We start from the raw sequence: 24,344 nt of genomic DNA, 5'->3' as shown, positions 1-24,344 counted from the left end.
TTGCTGTTACCCAAATTATGCGAAGAAATCTGCCATAAGATACTTGTTTCTTGGATGTAGCACTCATTGCAGAGTCTGACTGGTTTTGGCTTATTCACGGCCGCTGTTGCCATTGAGGCAATTGTGTTTCTACTCTATGGTTCTCCACCTGATGAGAGCCTGTTCCTATCAGTAACTTCTAATCATGATTGGATGTCTTCCTAAGAGATGGAATTTAATTTAAATTTTAAGGAGGCACTTCTGCCACTGTTAACAAGACATGTGTAGAAGATAACAAAACTAAACAGTGAGTAAATTGCTACCATTTTGTCAGTAATTGTATTTTCTGTATGAAAGTTAGCATCTGTTCCTATGTATTTTTTAATCTTCATACCAACTTGAGAGATGTGCTCAGAGAGCTTGTCTTTATGGTTGTTTCTTTATATTTAAAAAACAAAAACAAGCCTGAGAGGTATTCCTGTTTAGTTTCAGCTTGAATCTACATATTTAATGTGCACCTGTTTTGTTGTAAGTCGTCAAAGAAATGTTTACAATCTGTATTTTAATCTCTGGTGTAAAGGAATTTAATGTGTTTGAGCACCAGTGGCACTATAATTTTTTCTTCCTGAAAAAGCAGTGCAGACTTGCTTTGAATTCTTTAGGGCACCAAAGTGATTGAATTAGTCTTCTTTTTTGATACTCCTTGCAAGTTTGGCTCAAGCATGTGGAATTTAATTTATTGTGAATAAATACTGTTCTGCATTGGAGGAAGGGAAATATTGTTATTCCCTTGAACATATATGCCTTCTTCTAGTATGCCACTTTCTTAACCATTGCTGAATTATTCTCTAGCAGTTCATCTCCTCTTTCATTCTGGATTCCAGTAGTGCTTTGAGTCCTGAAAAACTGTCTTCTGCCTCTGAAGCATCTTCAGGTTAAACTGCATTATCTTAGTCTTATTTTTATTTAAGTTAAACATCTATCAACATGGTAGTTACACCTGTGAAAACAAGTTCTATTGCAGTCTAACCTTTCTACTTAAATAAAGCTGGATTTCGTATTTAGAAGTTCCTGTTACAGCAGCATTATGACAGGAAGAGGCAATTCTAGAGGATCTGCGGCACGGAACCAACAAAACCCCCGTTTCATTCTGTTTGTGTGTATTAGTGCTGTGTACTGCTGGCACTTGCTTCAATGGAGGCAAATGTTCTGAAGGATCCCAGACCTGCCAGTGTCCTGCAGGATTTCAGGGTCCACGCTGCCAGTATGGTGAGTCAAATGTAAATGGTCTCAAATGCACCTGGTGTTTGGGTAAAGCACATGATTAACAATATTTGTTAAAAACCTAATATTTTATTAACATTGACTTAAAGTTGCCTCTGCTGCACTCAGCTGGTTATTTGGTTATAATCTCATTTTTCCAGAAGTTGCCTTTTTTGGTATTGGATTTTAACAAATTTGGTTGATATCCAATGAGTTTCTGTAATGGATAATACCCTTGAATATCAGCAATGGTGTCCAGTGGAATATCTTTATTTTGTTTCTGAACTTGCACATTCTTGTGGCACTCTTGCTAAATTTCTCATTGCTTTTGCCCTTGTGAGAATAAGTTCTGAGTCAAAACAGGTTGGGCAGTAGGTAAAGAATGCAGCAAATGAATGAAATGGGATTTCTTTTGATGCATCTGAAAGTAAGAAGGCTGGTTTTACAGATCACTACCAAATATTTCCAAGTGATCTTGAAATAATTTATGCACCAGTCTTTCACTTCAGTAACTGTGTTCTAGCATATTACAGACTAAATTCTATGTGACTTAGACTATCACCCACTCTCAAGGGGAATCTCTCTCATATGCTGGATCACAATCTGATAAAGCTACAATGGGTTGTCTTGTAACTTATGTGAAATAAAACCATCGCATGCTGTGTAAAGCTCTCCAAAATTATAGAACTGCATCCATTTGGCTTCTTAAGTGTGGGGAGGAAAAGTAATTCCTTCAGAGTAGGCTGTGATTGGGACAAAGGATTTCTTTTGTATTATACAAATAAGTTCCTTTTCAACTGAAACACATTGTGTTTTGTTCAAAGAAAGGTAGATTTTTGAGTATTTAGGTTTTTTGCTTTTAAATTCTAATACCTTCACATCCTCACCTGCCTTGTCCATCCTGAAGTATAAGTGAGAAGGAATGTAACAACTGTTTACAACAATCCTTAAGAGCTGAAAAGCTAAGCTCTGTACTGGATACGTGGCTTGTATCATGCTTGCTTCGTAACTTCTGTCACATTCTCATCTCTGGGCTCCAAGGTTTATGTGATGGACTGGGTCTTGTGTGGGTTCAGCAACTCTGTAGGGATAGCAGCCTCCCTCGGTGAAGGTAACGAAGCAGTGGAGTTGCAGCAAGCATGGTAAGCGGGAAATGCAAAACATCAGCACATATTGCAAGAAGGTTGTTTTTGCTGAAGCCTGATCATAGATAACATTTTTCATTTACAAGCATTTAAATAAAATGCAGAGCTCTTTGCAATGAAACTTCTGCTGACATCAGATGACTGTGTGCCGATACCTGCCTTCAGATAATACTAACTTAGTTAAGCAGATTCCAAGGGTGATGCTGTGATTGTGTATTTCTTTACTGTGCATAGAAACAAGGAGTTTATATATGTAACTGGGTATAAACCAGAGCAACACCAATGCAGGTTGTTTGGTTACTGATTTACCATAGAGCTGCTACTTCAAGGTAAGCAGGATCAGGATCTCTAAGGAGCCCATATAATAAGCTTTTACCAAATGCAGTATAAGTCTCAGCAAATTCTAAACTGTCTTCACTAGTCTTTTGAGCCTCCTTCTGTTGCCTGGAAACACCTATGGCATTAAGGCATTTCCAACAGGCAGATTATGTGGATGCAGCATAATCTGTAGATAGCACAGGTCAGATTTTCAAACTGAAATGAGATTGCGCGGTCTCTATTTCACAGGTTGGTGACTGCAGATGCTGTAAAAACAATGTGAAGGATCCTGCAGTTGGGTGGAACTTATCTTGGTGGTTTGTCTGCTTTCTATTGATTCCCAAGGTTTGAATGGAATTTCAGTAGTCATCGTTTTCAGGGTTATACAGCAGCTGCTATCGCAGCCTGGCAGGAGTGAGTTTATAAATTAAATTCTCAAGGGAAAAACCTACTTTCAGAAAGAATGCTATGGACAATTCACCTGCTGAACAAAAGCAAGGTAATTTAGGATGTAAGACCTCTTAACCATTGCAGGTATCTCCAGTCAAATGCTTGTGAGTTTTGTATCTGTTGTTATATTTGTTGCAAGCAAAGCTAAAGAAAATGTAATGTGGAACTAGCAGCTATAGCCTCTGTTTTTCTGGCTGATGTTGGAATATTGGTCTTCTAAAGTAGCTTGAATTTAATGTGACTGCATTACTTAATAGGAATATATTATGGTTTTAAATGATCATTAAGTCTAGTCTGTCCCCTCCTCCTTACTTGCCTGCGTAACCTGTAATAAACTGTTTTCCTTCCAACGCTTAACCCAAAGGAAAAGGAATCTCTCCTACTAGCATCTCTTGTTTTGAAGATTTGGTGGAACAGATGAGTGCCAGGAAAACCATGGTTTATGTTTTTGGAACACACACTATAAAATGTTAGTGGAAAAGATTATGCTACGATGTGTGAAGCTGTGAAAGGGAACCGTCTTTGGTGTAGAGGCACTTCCTTGTACTTCTGAACCACATCCTTGCATTGTCTCTGGCAGAAGGGAGGCTCTAACTGGATGTGAGACCAGAAATTGCTGACAGAAAACTACCCATTGGGTATCCATGGTTGTAATCTTGGTTTCTGTCACTTCTGGTGTTGTGGCCTCCTGTCAATCTCCAGACAGAGGAAGAATCATGGGCACTTCATAACTGTACTTGCCCTCATTTGAGCACAATTGGTGCGTGTATCCCATTTTATTATATCCTGCCCTCTCCAACCTTATTGCTTATCTTCTTTCTGTTTCTGTCATTCAGTGTTGACAGCTAATTCTAAAGTTTCACTAGTGCAGTGGCTCTCATGATCTCCCTGCAGGGTACTACAATCCACAGACAATAGACAAGAAACTCTTATAAAATATTATTAAAATCAGTTACTCTAAATGGGAACATACATCTTGAGAATCTTCTAATCTGGCTTTTCCTTTCTATTGTGTTTCTATTTGCCATTAAGTCAGTAAGTAGGTCAGCCTCCTGGAAAACAAGTTGCTATGTGCTTTGTGCTGGTTTGTCCTGCAGAAAGTTTGTGACAGATCATCGAGAATAACTTATGACAGCCCAGTGCGTCATAGCAATCTGTAGCAGAGATGATTATTCACAATTGGCATGATCGCATCTGACTCTTTAAAAATATCATGTGGTGTTTTAGCAGCCTGTAGCACGACGTTATTTCTGATTAGATGGTGAAAGGGTTATGATTCCTGTAACAAACTCTATATAATTGTGACTAGAAATGCATTACTGCATCTCTTGTATACTTCACTCCATACTTTTATTATTTTACCCACACAAGCAGCAATAAAACTTAAGAAAGATTTATGAGTGAAATGGTCGAGCTCTTCATATAGCCATTACACGGATTCAGTAACAGATTGAGCTGTCTCTTTCATTGTCTGCTGCAATTTGTCTTGTAATAATAGACTTATATCAATTACAATGTAAACTTGCAAGCTGTATTTCTTTCTGTTTCTTTTTTTAACTTGTTTGGAAGTTGAGATTCCCATTTCCATCCCTTTCACTGGGCTCAAGAGAAGACTTGTAACAACAAAGAAACAGTAAAACCCAGCATAAGAATAAAATCTGCTGCAGTGCTGGCTTCATTGTTATTCACTAGTTGTCCTGGTAATCTTGTTCGAGGCCTGCTAGCCACCTGATCTGGACATGGAAGTAAATGAATTTCATTTAGCTTGTTTAATTCAGCCCTGGGACTTGTACTTGGACGTGCAGCTAGTGAAAGTATTCCAAATTCTACAAACAAGGGTGACTTTATTTACACCTTGTGTACAAAATTGCTCAATGCAAAATGAGGGTTTAGTTTTGACTCTTTAGCATTTTGTCATTAAACCTCAAGTTATTGTTGGTTTTACCAAATGCATCCTGCTGGTTTTAATGCTTAAAGTAAAAGCAAGAGTGAGTACTGAACAGGCTTTATAACTTCATGATTGAAACAAAATCCCAGCATTACAAATGTTTTGTGAGAGGCTACTATAATTAGGAAAGAGTAACTACAATTGCGTGTCTCTGAGATGATGGGTATTATCAGATGTTTAAAAGTGAGGAATGACCAGGACAGACTTGTCAGGAAATCATCTTATGATGACATGATGTTTGTCATCTTAGCTTAATCATTTGAAGAAAGCTGAACACAATATTCCAATGTTTAACAGATGAAGTGTCAATATATTTATATTTTATATTGTAATATTTGCCGTAACACAGGTGGAATTTTAAATTCTTTTACACTGCCTGATCGCTAAAGATTGTGTGCTTGTGAAGAACGTACCACATCTTGAGAGGCAGTGTGGTGGCTGAATACAGCACTCGCCTGATCTTTGCGATAAGAGCTCTGTTTTTCACCTGCCACTGACCTTGGATATGAGTTCAATAACTTCTAGCAAATTTTACCACTATGCCTCAATTTCTTTGTATATGAAATGTTGATAATGATAGCTCATTCTTTTGTAAAGTGCTTTGAGACCTAAGTAATTAAGTGTAAGATAATAGCATTGGAATGTGTATGTAAAGGCAAAATGCACACTGCATGGGTAGCTAAAATGAAATGCTTATGAGATAGATATTCATCAGTTCATTGACTAGCTGTCAATCTCTTCCTTAACTCTGGTCACACGCTATTAAGATATTGAATTATATAAAGATTCAAGTAAATGAAAATGTCAGCACTTCCTAGTCCAGGTAGATCAGAGTTTACACTACAGAACTACTTAAAACAAAGGTGTGGTGGGTTTTGGTGTTTGTTTTTTTTTTTTTTAAACCATTGATTAAAATGGCATGAAGTCTGATGGATCTTCTTGCAATCAAAAATACTCATTCACTGTGAAAAAGAATCTTCTTCCATTTTCCTCTAGGAAATATTTCTTCCTGCAAAGAGTTATTTAATAAAACTTCTGATTAATGTCCTGTCTGCCGTTCTGGTCTCTTGGAGAGATGCATGTTTTCTTCTTCTCTGAGACTTAAGACCTATACAAGCCTTACAGGGCAGTATATATCCAGGAAACAGTGCTACAAATTTTCATTCTTTGTGGGTCCCTTAAAATAGCAAATGGCAAGCTTAAGACACCCATGGATCTGTTACCAATAGAGATGTCTTTAGTTTTCATGCATCTTTGTTTCCCAGTGGAAGTAGATAATATTTGTGAGGGTAGATTAATTCTTAATGTGCTTATGCACTTCTGCTAATCGCAAGGCCATCACTGCTCTGGTACTTTGTTTTCATATTTTGTTTTCATATCTGTAAGTCCTTCCCATGCAGTTTTACCAAAGACAATTTTTAACGTGCAAATGTGTAAGTTAGAAGAATCATAGAATCATAGGATGGTTTGGGTTGGAAGGGACCTTAAAGATCATCTAGTTCCAACCCCCCTGCTGTGGGCAGGGACACCCTCAACTAGACCACGTTGAAAATACGTGATAATTCTACTTTACCCCATAGGGAGAAGGGAAGAGGATGGCACAAAGCTAACTTATGTTCAGATTGTTCTAGTTTAGTGCACATAATCTCTTTAAGATTATAATATCTTCCTGCCCTAGCACAGTCACTTACCTGCTCCAAGTGAAATGCTAGTGAGCAAGTTGTGGCGAGGGAAGCAGAAATGACTGATTAGGCTGCTCAGGACAGAAAGGTACCTGTTCTCTGGCAGAAAGAAACCTTGTGATCATCCTCTACTTGCAGTGGGACCCAGTCTCCTGTTCTTCCTCTGCTTCTTTACAGCTCCCAGGAAAAATGGTCCATCAGTCCTATATGTTTTTCTTTGGCTACCATACTTTTCTGTTCTTGTGATTAAGCAGCACTGGCTGACAGCAAATATGAAAGTGTAGATGCTTTTGGTGATTATGTGACAGTAAAGGAGCACTGGTGTTGTGTGAGGTCTTGACAGTGTGAGAGCATCCTGTTGGCTTGGTATATGCTGTAGCACCTCAAAGTTGTGCAGCCGCTTGTGGCTGCTTCAGGGGCTGTGGTAATGAGCGTCTTTTCTTAGCACTTGTCAAAGTAATAACAGTGCTGTTGTACTAGAGTATCCAAAATCTTTCCAAGTAGTGAAACTTGAAAACGTGAGTGTTTTTAAAAAAGGTGTGTTGATGGGTTTCATCTCTTCAGAAGCTGAGTAGACTGTGGCACTGCCTTTCTGTTTGTTGTGTGTGAACCACAGAAGAGAGATGAGCAGCACGTGGCAGTTTCATATGCTCTACTGTCATCTTATATGGCAGGTTGGTTGTGGCCAGCAACTAATGCTTGATGTTGTGTTAAGGAAGTGGTTGCTGCTGACATCTCAGGCAGTTCTAAAGCAAATTGGTTTAATTCAATGAAATAGCAGGCAGTCCAGGTTTTAAACGACCTTAATATAAATTGGTCACACTACAAATGCAGAAGCCCTTGATTTAGATGACGTGATCCAAGAAACCAGTAAGTGTTTATCTCTGCTGTAATTCTTTCCAACATTGAAGATTTCACAGTTCCTTTAAAACTGTTTCAAAGGCTGTTTCAGGTAGGTTTTATTCAGTGTTAAAAGTGCTCTACTGCCCAATGTGCATGTGGAAAAATCCCCTTTAACTTATTTTAGATGGTTTTGTACTTAAAATCCTACTCCAGTTGGCTGGACAACTCTGCCCTTGCTAAAACCACTAGATACATCTTTGTACAGCGTAGCAAGTTGTATGCTTAACTCGTGTAGAGTGGTCCTGTAGGCAAGAAAGCCAACCTGAAAGGAAATCTAGAAATCCGCTCAGCCTAAAATAAGGATGACCTTTTCAAATTTCCCTTCTCATTAACTAAAAATCAGTATCTTGTTTCATATGAAGATACTGCTGTTATTACTGTGTTAGTCATCTTAGTCTGCATCTCTTCACCTTCCTTGATACTATCTGTAACATGCTGGCATCAGGCAAGTTTGTGCCAAATGCAGCCTTTGTATTTCTCAGTGTAATCCTCAGTATATCATTCAGCCTCTGTCAGCTTGGAGTTGTCAGGGCTAAATTGATGTCCTGCTGTCACTGCTGTGTTTGTTCTGATGCTTCTTGTGCAATCTGTTTGATGGTGACCTTGGAAGCTGCTGTCATGGCATTGCCTGTTTCTGCCTTGGGTGGGGACTGCGAAGCCTCACAAGATCTACAAATCTAGTTTTGGCCCTTCCAGAAGCAATATAAAAGCTTGACAGCACTTAAAGCTTCCTTGATGGTATGGAAGTCCGGAGAGTCTATAAGCACAGAGGCAACTTAAGATAATGCTGGCCAGGCCAAAAAAGTAGAGAGGAAGGTATGAATGATGAAAGATGCTGTCCTTACAACCCAAAAATCATTTCGGATCTCATGTTCATTCAAAAACATATCTTGCATAATTCTGCAACAGACAATACTTGTGTGGTTTGGAAGAATATTAGGGCGGGAATCAACTGAACTAGTGGGATGGGGGATATTCAATTCTGTCAAAGTAGCTGGAGAGTTCACGGGAACAATTGAGAAGCATAGGCACAAAGCCAGGTCTTCCCTTGGACTGTCATAAGAGCGTGACACTTCACTTGGCCATTTTTAGTAACCAGGAAGTAGCACAAGTACAACTTATTTAAGCAAGTACTTTAGTATGCTTTCCTTTTTCTTGTGCTTGGAAATAGTGGATGATTTTTGTTTGGCTTTTTTTACTGCATGATTTTAATTCATGCTTTGTCAGGGCAAATTTGGATAAAAACCGAGTTTATAAAGGATTATATATAAACCAAATGCTTTAGGCGATTTTGTGGTTAATCAAAAGTATTTGCAAGAGAAAGTATGCCAACAGACCTTTGGTGCTTAAAACTAGTATATTAATCAGCACAGTTAGTTATAGCTAGCGAACTGAATTGATTGGATTTTTTTCTGTGATGTCCTACGCTACTTAAACTGATCGATCTCATCCTGTCTTACCTGTAGGAAAAAGGGGAAAATGCTGGTGTCTTGCTCTTTCAGCTCATAATTAGTTTATCAACTTTAATTAAATTTTAGCTGTGGCAAAGTCTTCTGTTCTAACCTTTTTAGCAGATTCTGGTCTCACTGGATAGTTGGAGACCTTCAGCACTTTAGTGATCTAATTGCCTTGAAAATCTGAGAAACAAACATGTGCTGGTTGATTTAATTTTTTTCCTCCCCTAAGCCTTAATGTGGCATATAAATTTCATGTTAGATTTTTAACTGTTTTAAAAGGAAAAAATACTATTTTTAGTATTTAAAAAAATACATGTAAATTGTACATGTACAATGTCAACCCCTACATGTAGGTCTATCAGAACAGACATCTGCTGTCATTGAATGCCTTCTGGGTTTGGTCACCTGGTAATATACTTTAATCTCTCCTGTGTTCTGCACTTTGCTAACTGATAGGTATCCTGACACTTAAAACAGATTGTGATTTGAATAATAAGTTATAATGTATATAGTAACAAATTAATACAGATATAACATTGGACCTAAATATAAAATGTCACAGAGCTGGAACTGATTAGAAATCTATGAGAAAGATAAGTTGAATGTTCTCCTGTGCAGAGACCTGCAAAAGACAAATGTAGTGCACAAAACACTGCAGAAGGACCAAGCTATCTATAATCTCTCAAGAAAAAAGTTATGGTTAAGATAAAATGACATTATCTGTTCTAGTGATGGGTAACAGTTGATTCGGAGATTAATTCCAGTTGCAAGCAAGTTCCTATGAAGGATTCAAAAAACCTGAATGCATGACTTCCTCCAACTTTTCCATTCTTTGCCTTTCTCCCTGCATTCACTTCTCTCTTCACACACACCTAGTCTTTGCCAGTGTAATCTATACAAACACCTTCCAGCATTGATAAGACACGAACCTCTATGGATAAAAAGCCCTTTAAAGTAGCCACTAAAAAGCTAGGAGGAATAAAAGCTTTATCATTTTACAATGGGAATGGTAAAACACTCATTGAAAAATCATGACTGGCTCCTACCTAGATATGACAGGATGTAATAATCAGCCCATCTTGCTGAAATGCTCTTGAGTACCTGGGCTTCACAGCCATTAGTACAAAGCGACAGGTAGACAGACAGCAGTAGTGAAACAGCAAACAAATATGTCAAAAGTAAATGAACCTAAGAATAACCACTTGAGAGCAAATTCACCCTTATTGTCTTTGGTACAGAAGGCTGTTTACTTTGTACTTGCTGCAAAAAGTAAAAAAAATAATGGAAGAAAACTTGCTTTCTAGCTTCTAGCATTTATTTCATGCTGGTTCAGGAACTGTGGTAGCAAACCATCACAAAGATGAACATTGTGCAGAGATGCTTGCAGCTATGTATTTCTCCCCCCTCCCTCCCATCAAAAGGTGAGTGAGCAGACCTCAAGTCTCTAGAAACATCTGGATTCTATTTCATGACTCCTGTTGGTCTGTGTGACTGTGGGCAAAGCTATTTGTGTACCCAGCCTGCTGCAGTGCAGAGGTACCTGAGCTAGATCACAATCAATCAGGTCAGGTAGTATGGGTAAGTCTAGCCCACAGTACTATGGCTAGACTTTTGCCAACACCCAGTTCATGCAGTTTTTATGCAGTCCTTTTGCAACCCCTATATTACAAACAAAAAAATCTAGATTAACCTAGAGTTTTAACTGCCATTTGGCAGAATATCTAGCAGACTCTTTTAATCTTTGTTGTGTTTTGGGAGGCTTGCAGACTGAATTTTGAGATGGTTGCTCTGCATTTCACTCTCTTCTCAACAGACGGCTCTCCCCTTCCTTTAACCTTCTTGCGCTTGGTCAGAGGTCAGGCGCTTCTGTCTTCTGTTGTGCTTTCTAACCCATCCTCAGAAGTCATGGGACTGTCGTGTCTTACCAAAGAGGTACACATAATAAGAGAACTCTTAATAAACAATGCTCAATTGACTGTTGCTTTCTACTTCAGTGGCACTAGTCTAGCATGTCACCGCTGATTGCTTTTCCTCCTGTGAAAACTTTTTGATGCATTGCCACTGCAATGTTTCTTATAAAAGTGAGGAAATGGAGCCTTCTTGAGCAGCACTTCAAGAATTATGACTGAGCAAGTCAAATTTAGGTAGCTAATGGTTTTTGCTGACCTAAGCACTTTGACATGCAGATATTAACAGGTTTTGACTGTAAAAGAGAAAGTATACCTCCAGAAGTGTGCATATGCTGCTCTTCAGTTAGGACTGTTTCTCTAAGTCTGATTTAAGACATGGACAATGGCCTTTAAGAAATAATCTTAGTATCAAAGGAAGGCCTGTGGATCCTTTCCTGGGTTCCTTTCCAGCCCTTGCCTTGCGTTTCTCTCAAGATGGATCTTGATATTTGCTTTATTCTAGAGGCTGTGTGTGTTTTAAGGCTTAAGAGTAGATCTGTTAATGTGTATCCTGTCATACCTCCTTTCTACAGGAAATTCCTTCCATCCTCTGCCTTGTGTCTCCTTGAATGTCCTCTCAGTGCTTTTAAGGAAACAGCTATTTCTTGTTATCTATCATCCACGTAGAAATTTGTTTTCTCAGGTGTAATGACTGCAGCAGAATTCTTCTATATAAATACTATTTTTACAGTCATTTAGCAGCATTCTTCAGTGCTGATGTTTATTTCATCTAAAAGGGGCAAAAGAGTTAATTGCATTGTCTTGAGATGGAGACAGAATCTTGCCAGCAACCACGAGGCATTATTGCTCACTTCGATATAACTGAACTCACAGTAGTGGCAGCTGGATTTAATTATAAGTTTGCAACCCTGTGGTTTCAGCAGCAGCTGCTGAAGAACGGATAATGCAAGTAGCCTTCGAAGCCATTCACATTAGAGATAAAACCTTGTCATTCATGGAGACAGCTGACTGAACAAGTATTAAAATGAACAAAGATTTCCCCAGGGAGGTTGCAGTATGAGGTTTGTTTTCTGTGTCTCTGGCTCTTGCTCACATATGTCAGGCATGCAGTATTTTATTGGGTGTTTCCACCCCAAAATATGAGACTATTCACAAATAAAAGTCCTAGAGTATCTAATTGCCGAGCATATTGAACAGCAATGTGTGTGCATGTGTGTTTTGTATTATGAGTGATTTCTGTAATGCTGAGCATTGGTTGTGTGATTAACATGTGGCTAAATGATTTCGAAAGGAAATAATACTTATTGGATTTTGTCGTATTTCTGTAGCAGTGTTATGAAGTAAGCACTATCCCTGCCTGAAACAAGAGGAGGGAGAGGAATGGGAGAAGATTAAACATTTGCTAAAGGCACATTAAAGTTTCGCTTTATTTGTTACTTTATTCAATATATCACTAATAGGCGACCATGAGTGATGTGCTATGGAATTATATGTGGTTATTGAAATTATATTTTCATTTTTAGATTAATATTTTTTCAGTTTTTGTAGAATAGAAAATTTCAAATTCTAAAATGAATTTGAGTCTTGAAAAACTAAAAATAGAAGCTACAACCTCCAAGGCAATTTCAAATATTTTCCAAGTCAGATTGGAACAAGAGCTAGATCTAAATGATGTGGAAATTCTAAGCTTGATAGAGATTATATGCATATTTCAAATTTGGCTGTCTTGGTGCCATTCACTATGACATGCCTTTTACACCCAGAAAACTGTTTGCTGCTATGACTTCTTTCTCCAGGAAGGCAAGTCTGCCTGTTCTGTGTCACTAGATTACTTGCATGTCTGTGTGTCTTCTGAAGACATTACAAAGCAAATCTGCACTATTTTGTGTACATATACAGACCCTACGGTGTCATCTCCAACACAAGGATTTGCCCTAGCAGCTGTCTGAAAACCTTCCTTTCTAATGCTGTTGTATCACTGGTGAGTTGGTATCCTACTCCCAGCAGTTTGGGTAGTATTTCAATGGTAATATGGTCATAGAATAGAATCATAGACTCATAGAATGGGTTGGGTTGGAAGGGACCTCAGAGATCATCTAGTTCCAACCCCCCTGCTGCAGGCAGGGACATGTAACCTATAACATTCTTCATTAATCGCTAAAAGTATGTGGTATGGAAAGTTAGTATTACTTGTGGGTAATGATCAGTCTAGAAGCTAGCTGTAAAAGAAAAAATGTCAGGTCTTTATTTTATACAACACATTAATTGGGCGAAGCAAGTTTAACCGTTCTTGCTTAAACTTTTCCTGCTCAGAAAGCCTTTCTAGCATCTCTAAAATGATTGTAACTGCACTGTACAAACCCCAACAATTACAGTCCTGAACTGTGGAGCAGATTTTCAACTCTGCTCAGTTCAGACATTTCCTGCTGTCTCTTTCCAGCATCACTAGTCAGAGTTGCTTCCTAAAATGACTTCCCGTGCTCTCTTAAATTTTGAGGTGAGTAATGATTTGGAATACTGGAAATCTCTTTCTGTTTTCTCTACCATAAGACTTGTTCTCTGAAAATAGGCCATGTTTAATGTATGTTTTGTTGGGCACATAAAAACCTTTGGAAGCTGGTCAAATTCCAGAGTTGACTGTTTCAAAGCTGAGCCTCACATAGCATTTCTTCGGCCTGTTCTTAAGTGCCCCCCTTTTTTCCCCCAAAATAAAGAAGCATTGAATTACACTGCTTAAAGTGCAGCTTTTTTTGTCTAGGTAAATATCTGTCACTTCTGCTTTGTCACCTCTTGTGGAGGAAGAGGCAGCTACAGATGAGATGGTCTCTGGAGGTGATAGCCCTATGATTCTTTGAAATTCTTTTATTTTTATTGAGTGTCTTGATCATTTTTCCTTCTTTTCTGTGTTCATTTTTTTTCCTGTCCTTGGTACTTTCCAAGCCTGAAGTTGTGACTTAAACTTCAGAGCCAGTTACTTCAAAATTGTTTTCTGCTTCTTCAGGTACTTTCTAATAATCTCTTCTAAGTACAACCAAAGTTGAAAAGGCTAAACTTATTTCATGGCCACCTGGAATAAAAGTGACTGCTCTTGTCTTTTTAGATGGTTGAGAGATTCTGATGGTGTGCATCGCTTGTAAGGTACTGAAGTGAGGGAAATAGTGTCTGTGCTGTCCTTTTAAAGAAAACTTATTTCTGTTTCCTTTTCTGTAAAATCTAATTGCTTTTGGGTGACCAAGAATTCATGGTCAATTGCTTTTCTCGCTATTACCCATGCTGCAAGTATACCTTTTGTGTTCAGGGTTGCTGAGCTGAATCTGTTTTCTCTCACCATAATCTCATACTGTTTTGGAGCTCAGAAAAGCTGACAGGAGTTAGGGGAGGCAATACTGATCCATTAGACGGTAGATGTGTCTTACATTGTTTTTCACATGCGAATACTAAAAATACTGCTAGTATATAACATAAAGGCTAAGTGGGGCAGGGAGGAGGGAATAACCCATTCCAGTGGAGATTCTTTTTTGGGTTAGTCTTTCACTTGTCCATCCATCTCTTCTTCCTACATCCCTGCCCCAACCTGAAATGTACCTGCACGTATGAGTGTGACTTGTTTTGCTTCTTTTCCCTACCCCACAGCTCTTACTATGGCATCTAGATCCCAGTGTCTCATTTATGCTGTAAATAATGTAGAAACTCTAAATGTAACTTAGAGATGGGGGGGAAAAGTCAGACTCAATATAATGTTAAGCCTCCTGAATATTTTTCTTATTTTGGATCTTTATACCCTGTGGAACATAATCTTGAAAGTGTGTAATGCTTGCTTAACTGCATAGCCTTGTCTGCTCATTGTGGTACCAGAATAAATAAGGACTGTTTATGTAAGTGATGTTTTCCAAGCTGGCATCTGCAGTGTATCACTTCTGGATGTTTGCACAGTCAAAGAAGTTGAGAGTTCAATTAAATCATCTTTTCCCTGATTTCTCTGCTTTGTAGTTAAAATCTGCTTTCACTGAATTGGAGGGGGGTACTATATGAACGTATTTTGGAACTGAATTTGGAATTATTTTTGACCTTAGCATAGCAAAGCAACAGTCTCCATTTGTAATAATCTTTAGTTTTATATGTGTGTGAAGCAACAGGAAGGAGAACGTGCTAACAACGTAGATAACAGACAGATGTTCATCACAGGACAAATTTAATAACTGTGAAATAAGTGAGTATATTAACAATGCTTGCTAAATTCTTTGCATGGGGAGCAAATTTATCTGTGGCACAACTGTACAATTACCTGCTGATTGCAGTGGAGTTGTACTTCATGTCTCTAGAGAATTTAGCCACAACTTGTTTCACTTCTCCTCTGGAACCTCTGTTCCAGCCAAGTAAATTTGAGACAGAATAAAAGTGCACAACACATGGGGAAAAATGGAAAAAGAGAAACTGTAGGTGTAGCTCTAAGTCATCATCTTTGTATTTCAGATAGCTTTGTGTGATGATCCATTTATCATGGCAGTTGTTCATTATCCTGCCAGCTACTTGGCATTATCATTTATTCTGACAAGCACATAATAAAGCTGAGAATTTTAGAACTGATGAACTACTGTACATGTGAATAAATACTTTAGGATTTTGGGGGTTGTGCAACTAATTCAATTTCACTAAAAACATTTTCTCTTGGTTTCATCTAATTTGGTAAGAAAATGGGATGACAAATAAAACAAATCATGAGCAATATAAATGCTATATATCCTATCATGGAATATGGACAGCTTTTTGGAGGTGAAGGATGAAGCTAACAGTAGTTTAGAAAAGTGTATGAAGGGTAACAACTTACTGAAATTTCACAGAAAATTTTAGTTACCCATGCAGAACAGTGCAAACTGAGGTTTGGTCAGTACCTGACCTTTCCCTCGTTTTCTCAAAATTCCTGTGTATTCTTAAATAAACATTTGTAACATAAGCATGCTGTCTTTATTAACAAAGTTGTCTGACATGCTACATGCATGCTTTTGTTGTAAAAGCCTAGCTGGGCAGTTAGTGAACTCCAGCACTTCATAGAGTTCAGTTTCTGCGTCCCAGGAATTATTCTTTCCACATGCTTTAGTCTTAAAATAAATAAGGAAGACTGTTTAAAGAAAAAAGCTTGAACTACCCCAAAACATCCAGTCCCCTGTATTTGTGAAGTTTCAGGTGTACCTAAACATTTTGAAAAGAGAGATGAACAGGTTATAGTGGGAGAGAACTCATGCGGGAGGAATTGTGCGAGGTTAAACGTGTTCTGATGCAGCCTTGGTTAACAAGAAGTTCTTGAAATGGGGCTACTCTGTCAGTGCAAGTTCTCCTTATTAATTGTTGTATTACTCTCATGCCCTCTTTATGAATGTTCATTTACATAAGCTTTCAAAAATGCAAATACCATGCCAGTGTCTTTTTCTTTTTTAATAGACATATCAAAGTGTCAAGTGGAAAGTGTGTATAGAAACAGCACACTCAAATCTAACCAGAAGAAAATACACTATTAGGGTAGCGTTGTGCTCTGGGATTCAGAAGTTGAACATGCTCGAATTGTGGCTCATCATAGTGAGGTTGTAGCCCAGTTACCCTGCACAACCATTTCTGGCTGACCTGCAATGCAGTTCATTCTGTCTGTACTGCTCATTGGATATAGTGCCTTGAGTTTCGTTTGTCCTTTGTCCTGACACAGGTGCTTAGTAACTCTCACCTGATTTATTTTATTGGGCTTGTTCCCTTCCAATATCAAATTTCCTGACTTAGTAGTTTTAAGCAGGTCATATTTTTTTTTTGCTCTGTTGGGAGGCCCATATTTCTGTCACCATTTCAAAGGTTTTCTGTGTGGTCATTATTAACCTTATTCAGTACGAACAGAAAACCTGTTAGATTTTTTTTAACTAATAATGGTGAAGAACTCTTGCCTACATAGCATACTATCTTGACAAATGTGCCAGACTCTTAATGACAGCCTAATGTCTATAGCCTAAATTAGTTGATGACTTACACAGCTTTGATGCACTGAGGCATGAGGACAAAGGATGGGTTATTACACTTGTCTAGAAACCACATCAATGTGGCTCATGTCTTACATTGTGCACCTTCCTGGGGAAAAGAAAATGAATATAGTCTCTTTGTATGAAAGCAGAGTGACTGGAGGTTGCTCCAATGCTGTTGCATTGGCATCCCAGTTGAGGGACGGAGTGGCTCTCCTTTCTCCAGCACTGTCTAGAAAGAATCCAGCCACCTTTCTGAAGTCCTTTTGCTGCCGATGCAATTCAGGATCTGCAATGTCTTTCCTTGCTTTCCTTCTGTGTTTAATCTTGCAAGACGTTAGCATTATCTATGAGGCTCAGTGGTAGGTGGCTTTGGTGGTCCCTAGGACATGGGCCAGAGTGTGTTGCAATCTCCTGTGGAACATATGTCTTCTGCATTTCATTTTATTGCACTACAGCATGATTAAAGTTGGTACAGAAATTCTGGAGAGCATATGTGAATCACCCAATCTCCTTCCCAGGCCAGGAAGGACTTGTTCCTGCGCCAGCAACTCAAATCTGCAAAGGCGAATGCTAAATGGCATAGTGCCCTCTGGGTTGTTCCTCCCTAGGTCTTTCCTTCCACTATAAAAGATTGTCCTATTCTTGTATTCCTGTTACTCAGCTCTTTGGGATTAATAGGTAAGTGCTTCCCTGGAGGAGCTGAGAACTATATAGGCCTTAAAGAATCAACAACCTTTGTAAAGGAAGCAGTAGCTTTTGAGTTTACCAACAAATAGAACCGCAGAAGCATTTTTTATTTATGAGCACTTGCCCCATCTCTGCTTTTGCACAGCCTAGCAGAAGCTATTTGCATTGCATTTGGCCTCTTACCCTCTGTTTGAAGGTTTTGTGTGGCAGGTATTTAGCTATGTTTAAACTCTACATCAGGTTTATTTTATTTTTCTAGAGAAAACAAGCACTTAACCTTTCAACAAATTATATGTAACAAAATTAAATAGAAACTGGTATGTTTTTTCTGATTGTTGCAATCTGTAGCCAGCTTTTAGATTGAAAAAATAGGTCTCTGATCAAAAGTACCATATGCACATGTTGACGTGCAGGAAAGTCTGACTCAGTGGCACATCAGGCCGGTGTCAAATGGAGTTGGTGAAGATGCAGTCCAAATGCAATGTGGGAACAGTATGTTGACAGCACTTCTCTGCGAGAGAACACGTTTTATGCTGAGAATCCACAGCTAAAGGGTAAAGAGGATCACTGGGATGGTGTTGCATTTTTGGTTTAGCTCCTGTGTTGTTTTCCACAGGATGATGGGGGATCATAATAGTATTGTGATTTGTTCTTCTAGTTCCTCTAAAAATTAGGTAGTTAAGTGTAGAGTGAATGCTTTGGTGGTCATCTAGAGAGCCCCACAAGCAATTTATGGGAAGTCTACATATGTGGGGAAAAAAGCATCTTCATGTGTCTGGACAGAAGCAGAGCCAGTAGTGCCTAATAGGACAGAAAGATTTTTCTTAAAGTTGCTTCTTCCTCCAATTTCTCCTACCTCTGCATGCATGGATTGTCATAGAAGGGCTCATGGCTGTGTGTAACTGAACCTGTAACAAACATTCTCTCGTGGATTAGTTACTAGGGGTGAGTCTGAGGCACTTCTGCAAGTTTAAGGGCTTTTCACTGTTGGGTGTTTTTGGTTTTTGTTTTTTTTTTTTTTTCCTGGCTCAGTTTCTTTCTGATTAACGGCTTTAATGGCTCGGACTAGTGTGCAGTATTCACATTCCTTCATTAGGAGTAATCTACTGCAATGTTGGGTTTTTTAAATAAAAAGCAAATTTGAAACTAGTGATGGAAATCAGACATCCCTCCCCACAATGAACCCGCTGATGAAAATCAACCAGAAATGTTCTGAACCTGTAAATGTGGAGAAGGTAGATTAATATTTCTTCCTTTTCCCATTTTATTACTGTCTGATGTTGCTAGATGAGCACAATAAACCATTTTGTTAGTTCTAGTCATGCATGTCTTTCTCCCTCTTCCTTCAATATCATGAATCAGACTAATCCTCTCTTCACTTTTTATCATACCACCTTTAAAAGTCAAAATATAAGTTGGTCTTCCTCAAAGTTTCTTTTGACATTTTCTGCTGAACAGTCTATTCTTGTTTTGGATAACTACAAAGATGTCGGCATGCAAATCTTGCCAAACTCTTCAGATTACTTTTCTCAAATGGCGTGGTTGCACTTCTGGCCACCTCCTGGGGAGATTAGCAATGCTTAGACTAGTAGATTCTCCAGAGTGGCTCAGACACCTGTCTTACCTCTTACCACTGCTAGGAACAGCAGCAAGTAACACTACATCCCTTTTACACATATGGAGTAATAGGGTTTTTCTTGGATGTTGAAAGGAGCAGGATGAGCAATCTCCTAGAGCTCTAGCTGAGCTCTCAAAATGCCATTTGAGGATACTGGCTGTTCTAGCCAGAGATGCCCAGCTGTCCTATCTGTGCATTAGGGCATCCTTTCCAGGACCTACTTAGCCTAGTTGTCCTCCTTGGCGCTCTGTTGAAGGTGTCATTAGCTATTCTGTAGGGCTCTTGCAACATTTCATGAAGAAGTAGCCTAAAGGTCCCTGCCTCTAGGCTTACAGGCAGGAACAAATATTACTTAAATAGATGACTGACCATACAAACTGTAGTTCTGGGCACAGGGAATAATTTCAGCCCCTCTAAAACATCCGAGTTTCTTCATGGCTCTGTCCTTGACTTGTTTGTCTTGTTTTATGTCTGTGGGCAAGCAGCCCCCAGAGTTTTCCTCACCTGACTCATCTATGAACTAAATGTTCTAAGGTTTGTTTTTTTAAGATTTGCAAAGCTTTTCTGAATCTTGCATACTTTCCTTTTTCTCTGTACAGATAATTCTTTATAACACTCATTAAAAGCTTATTGTGTTCACAATGAAGTAAGATTCTGTGGCTTAAAAAACCCACTCCTTTCAAAATTCTTTTTAAAGTATTGCAACAACTACATTAAAACTGCGGAGGTCTATTGATTTAATGCACACAACAATATGGTATTGTGCTATGTTGGGTTTCTTTTAGTAGAAATGTATTATTGATTGTTTTCATTTTGACCAGCTGGTAGTGGCTAGCAAAGTAAGTCTATGCAAGTTGCCAATAAAAACAAACAAAAAAAAATCCCAAACATTTGAAAACTTTCTTGCCACTTTGTTTGACTCTAGTATACTCGTAATGATCTCCTTGTTTCCCATACTTAAGTAAATCATTGTCCTCATCTTATTGAGAATAGACTTAAGCTTCAGATGCAAGTTTTATATAAATGGCAGTGCTCTGTAACTTGCTGTTACAATCCATATGTAGGAAAAAAGTGAATGTTGCAAATACTTGAAGAGACTTTGGCTGAAATTACCCTGACTTATCCACTTTTCAGCCTTGCTGACTTCAAGGGAAGTATGTGAGGCAGCAGAGGACTTGATACATAGTTAGCCTCAATAAAATAGAGGATCTTCTTGATTCTTGGATACTTTAGCTCCTATTGAAATCTGTGGGAGCTCTTCATGAGAAATAATGCAACTTCAGGTTAAGATGTGTGAACTTGAAACAAGCTGTCCCAGCAGAGTTTGGAAGAGCTGGAGTATCACGGTAAAATACCATGTTGTAGATGATGGATCTGTCTGGCAGGGTCCCTCCTGACTGCACGCACCCTAAGCATGTTTTGAAGCATGAATATAATCTTGGCAAGTGGTGTCGTCGCCATGGAGTAAATGAGAAATTATCACCTTCTAGTAAAAGTGATGCTGGACCTCACAGACAACTTCCGTTCTCATTTGTTTTGCTTTTGGGGAAAAGGCATACCTGACCCTTTCTGTCCAGTGACTCCAAGCTGGTGCTGAGTCAGCATGGCAGAATAAAAGTACATGGTAGTTCGGGTGGGGAGGATAAATAGTTGGATAGAAGGGAAGAGAGGAGTTTTGGCTTAGGTGGATAGCAGTGTTAAGTGATATGGAATGACATTTCTGCAATTACGTGGCTCTGGGACTATGTAGGCAGAGGGAATAGTTGTGGAGCCAGAGGAGAAAACTAGGAATAGGAGCCAGGAGTGTGGATGATTGTTTCATTTTTATTCTTATTATTTATAACATTAATTTTTTAATAGAATATTTTTCCTGACTGAAGCCAGAAAGTTAGTGGCTTCTGATACAAACTAAGGTTCTGGTCTTGGCAGTGAAATGCAGCTACAGTCATCTATCTAGGATTTTGGCCGAATGGCTTGCTTAATTCTGCCCATCTGTCACAAGCATGCTTTATTCTGTGGCAGAGTGAAACTGGGAGTTTGACTTCAGAGATGCTTGTTATGCCTGGCATGTCACTGTTCATGACAGATCTGATGTACTCATGTAGCAATTAATGGTGGTGCAGATTTTCTTTTGGCACCATCATGTTTCATGAGTTTTCATCATCCTGTACTTAGTTTGAAGTGAACAAAACACTGCATACTAGAGACAGCGAGGGCTGAGATTGCAGATGCCTTTGCAAATAACATGTGAGAAAATGTGGCATAGCGTAGGGTTGGCCAGGCAACAATATTCCTGTTCTGTGATTATTTTCAAGATCAGAGTTGTTTTGTTTTGATCTTGCTCTAATTCAGAATAGAGCACCAAAATTCAAGTCTTTATGGACCTGAAGATCTCCATTATTCTGCTTTGGGTAGAATACACGTACAACTTTAGAAGACACCTGCTTTGGCAGGTGCTGAATAAACCTGAGATGATCTCTGCAACTTCCATTATACTCATCAATAAAATGGAGCTGTTCAGCAGCACAGCATGACGTGTCCCTGGCTCTGCACAAGCCTTGCAGCTCGGCTGTTTCAGGGCCCTGGCCAGCACAGCTTCAAGACACAGGGGAAATCTGTCTCCCAAGAACATCCCTGCTATGTCACTGAAGGAAAATCCTGTGGTTTCTGGGTCCGTAACCCCTCCAGATGGGCTCTTATGGGTTGTTACAGACCAGGGATCTCTAGCAGCCATCTGCGTGAGCTGCTGAGCAGCTATGCTCTTCACTAACATATGCCTCCTCAGTGTTTCATCAGAATTTGATGTCAACTCATGTGTTTTCTCTAAGATACTTCTTTCGGTGAATGATCTAAAAACAAGCAAGCTTGTTTTTCTTGGAAAATCCTCAATAGCCTTTATTGTATATTTAATTCTGATGTTTCTGGACGATCTGACTGGCATGATCCACTGTAGTGGGCCTCTTATAGATAGCCAACAGAATGAAGTTAGTACAGCATTAAAGTCTCTTCTGCTGAGAATATAACTACTTTTTAAAAATGTATGACTAGTAAAATAAAACGGCAAATAAACCACTTTGCTTCAGAGTGAAATTGAGTGTACGTATTTAGGCTAAAATATGAAATGTTTTAAAGCAAGATACAGTATTCAGCATCTATTAATGTAAAAAAAGTAGTAAAACAACAATAACTTTTATCTTCACCAAATAAAAAGATCCCCAATGCTGATCTCACTTAAGCCTATATAAATAATTACTCTGAATTAATTTGAGGTTTCTGTTTATTATGCAACGCGATTGTCAGACAGCTGTTTATATGCAATTGTAGCTTTATAACCTAATTCTGCTGCTGTTGATGGGAATGTCAAACTTTGCTTCCTTCAGTAGAAGGAGAATTGAACCCTTAACTTACATCTTAAGAATGAGAATACATACACAAGCTTTTACTTTATATAAATTGTTACAGAAAATCTTCCTGTCTAGGTTTTCAGTGACTAGAATGTGTTTTCCATATTCAACTGTAATGAGTAACAAGTTGAAACTTGCATTACCGTCGCTGGTTTTACTATTACACCATATTTCCAAATGGTTTTATAAGCGTAATATTTCAGGATTTTGCTTACTGTAGTCTTTAAACTAAAAAATGGCCTTCTAGAGTTGAGCTGTTCCAAGTCCAGTTTGGCAGCTGTTCCTTCGTAGACTTGTTTGCTTCTCACTTTAAATCTTGTTGATCAAGTTATTCCATATTCCATTACAGATTTCTTACATAAATAACTTTAAATCTCAAAGGGACTGAAACAACAGTTGTGGCGGCCAATTCTGGACTGTAATTTTTCTGATCTTTTTATGCCTTTGCTGGCAGTGAATGTGTGTATCAGTCTCGACTGGGCTACTGCACTCTTGGCTGCCTTTTTTTTTTTTTTTTTTTTTTTTTACTTTTCCATTATTAACAGTATCAAAGGATAACTTAGTCACCTCAGCCTCGGTCTGAATATGCTATTTTCTGGTCATTTTTGGTCTTCCAGCCTGGAAGACCTGGATCATATAGGCTTTAGAAGAGACTTAAAGTAGATTTTTAATATAGGAAAAGATTCCTCGAAGCTTGGATTTTCTTATTTTATTCCCTTTGCCAGTATTGTGTGACAACTGAAATGCCCAGTAATAATAGCTTCAAAGCATCATTATTTAGATAGCTTTTCCCAAATACTACTTAATTCCTTCTCTGTTTCCCTGCTATTAATAGGGATGGAAAGGACAGATGTTAGATGTGTCTTAGTCACTTTACCTTTTGCATAATAACCAAAAGCTTCTACTAAAAATCAATAACTTAATATGCAAAAATGAGCAAATGTCTTCAAAATGTCTGTACCTTTTAATTAGCAATGCTACACGTCAGTATTCTTGCAATGAACATCCCTTGCGGAAGAAATTTTTTTAAAATGCCTTTTTTGGGGGTGTGGGGGAGGGGGTCTTGATATACTTTACCAAAAACCTTTTCTGAGAGTGTACATATATATATATCTGCAGAAAGGTGCTGAAGCATGTCATTGAACTGAGTGATTGACTGGTGGCTATGTGGCCTCAAAATATGTTAGAGAATCTTCCTTTTTAAAAAACAAGTTGTCTTGGTTTCAATAAAGGCAGAAGGAACAAGCTCCTCTTAAATGCTGTGAGGAAATTCCTAACAGCTTCTTGACTTATTTCTCTTCCCCCAGCCACCTGTGTTGCAAGGTGGTAATTCTGTAAGTTTTATTCCAATTTTTAGGATAACCTAAGATACTGAGTAAAGATGATATTGTTTGTTCATGGGTCTGATGTATAGAAATTGTCTCGTAATGAGTATGTAATTTTGGGGGGAGTGTGTGCATGTGTATGTACGCATACATATACAAAGGGTAAGAAAGAAGATTGATTTTTGTGAATCTGTAGAGTTTTTTAGTGAAAGATCATAAAGCTAAGTAAATGATGTTTCTCTGCTTTGCTTAG

General features: G+C 38.5%; 1 protein-coding gene across 1 annotated transcript in view; it reads left to right on the top strand.

The window, feature by feature from the left end:
- The window catches only part of LOC129210222 (multiple epidermal growth factor-like domains protein 6), a 201,607-nt gene that overhangs the window by 15,481 nt on the left and 161,782 nt on the right, over positions 1–24,344 (top strand). The window contains exon 4 of the mRNA XM_054835924.1: positions 1,147–1,248. Coding sequence (XP_054691899.1) covers positions 1,147–1,248 — 102 coding nt within the window. The remainder of the gene's footprint in view (positions 1–1,146; positions 1,249–24,344) is intronic.

Source organism: Grus americana, chromosome 9 (genome assembly GCF_028858705.1).
Source record: "Grus americana isolate bGruAme1 chromosome 9, bGruAme1.mat, whole genome shotgun sequence".
Classification (NCBI taxonomy): Eukaryota; Metazoa; Chordata; class Aves; order Gruiformes; family Gruidae; genus Grus; species Grus americana.
The sequence above is the reverse complement of the archived record's forward strand: the minus strand, read 5'-3'. Positions and strand labels throughout refer to the sequence as shown.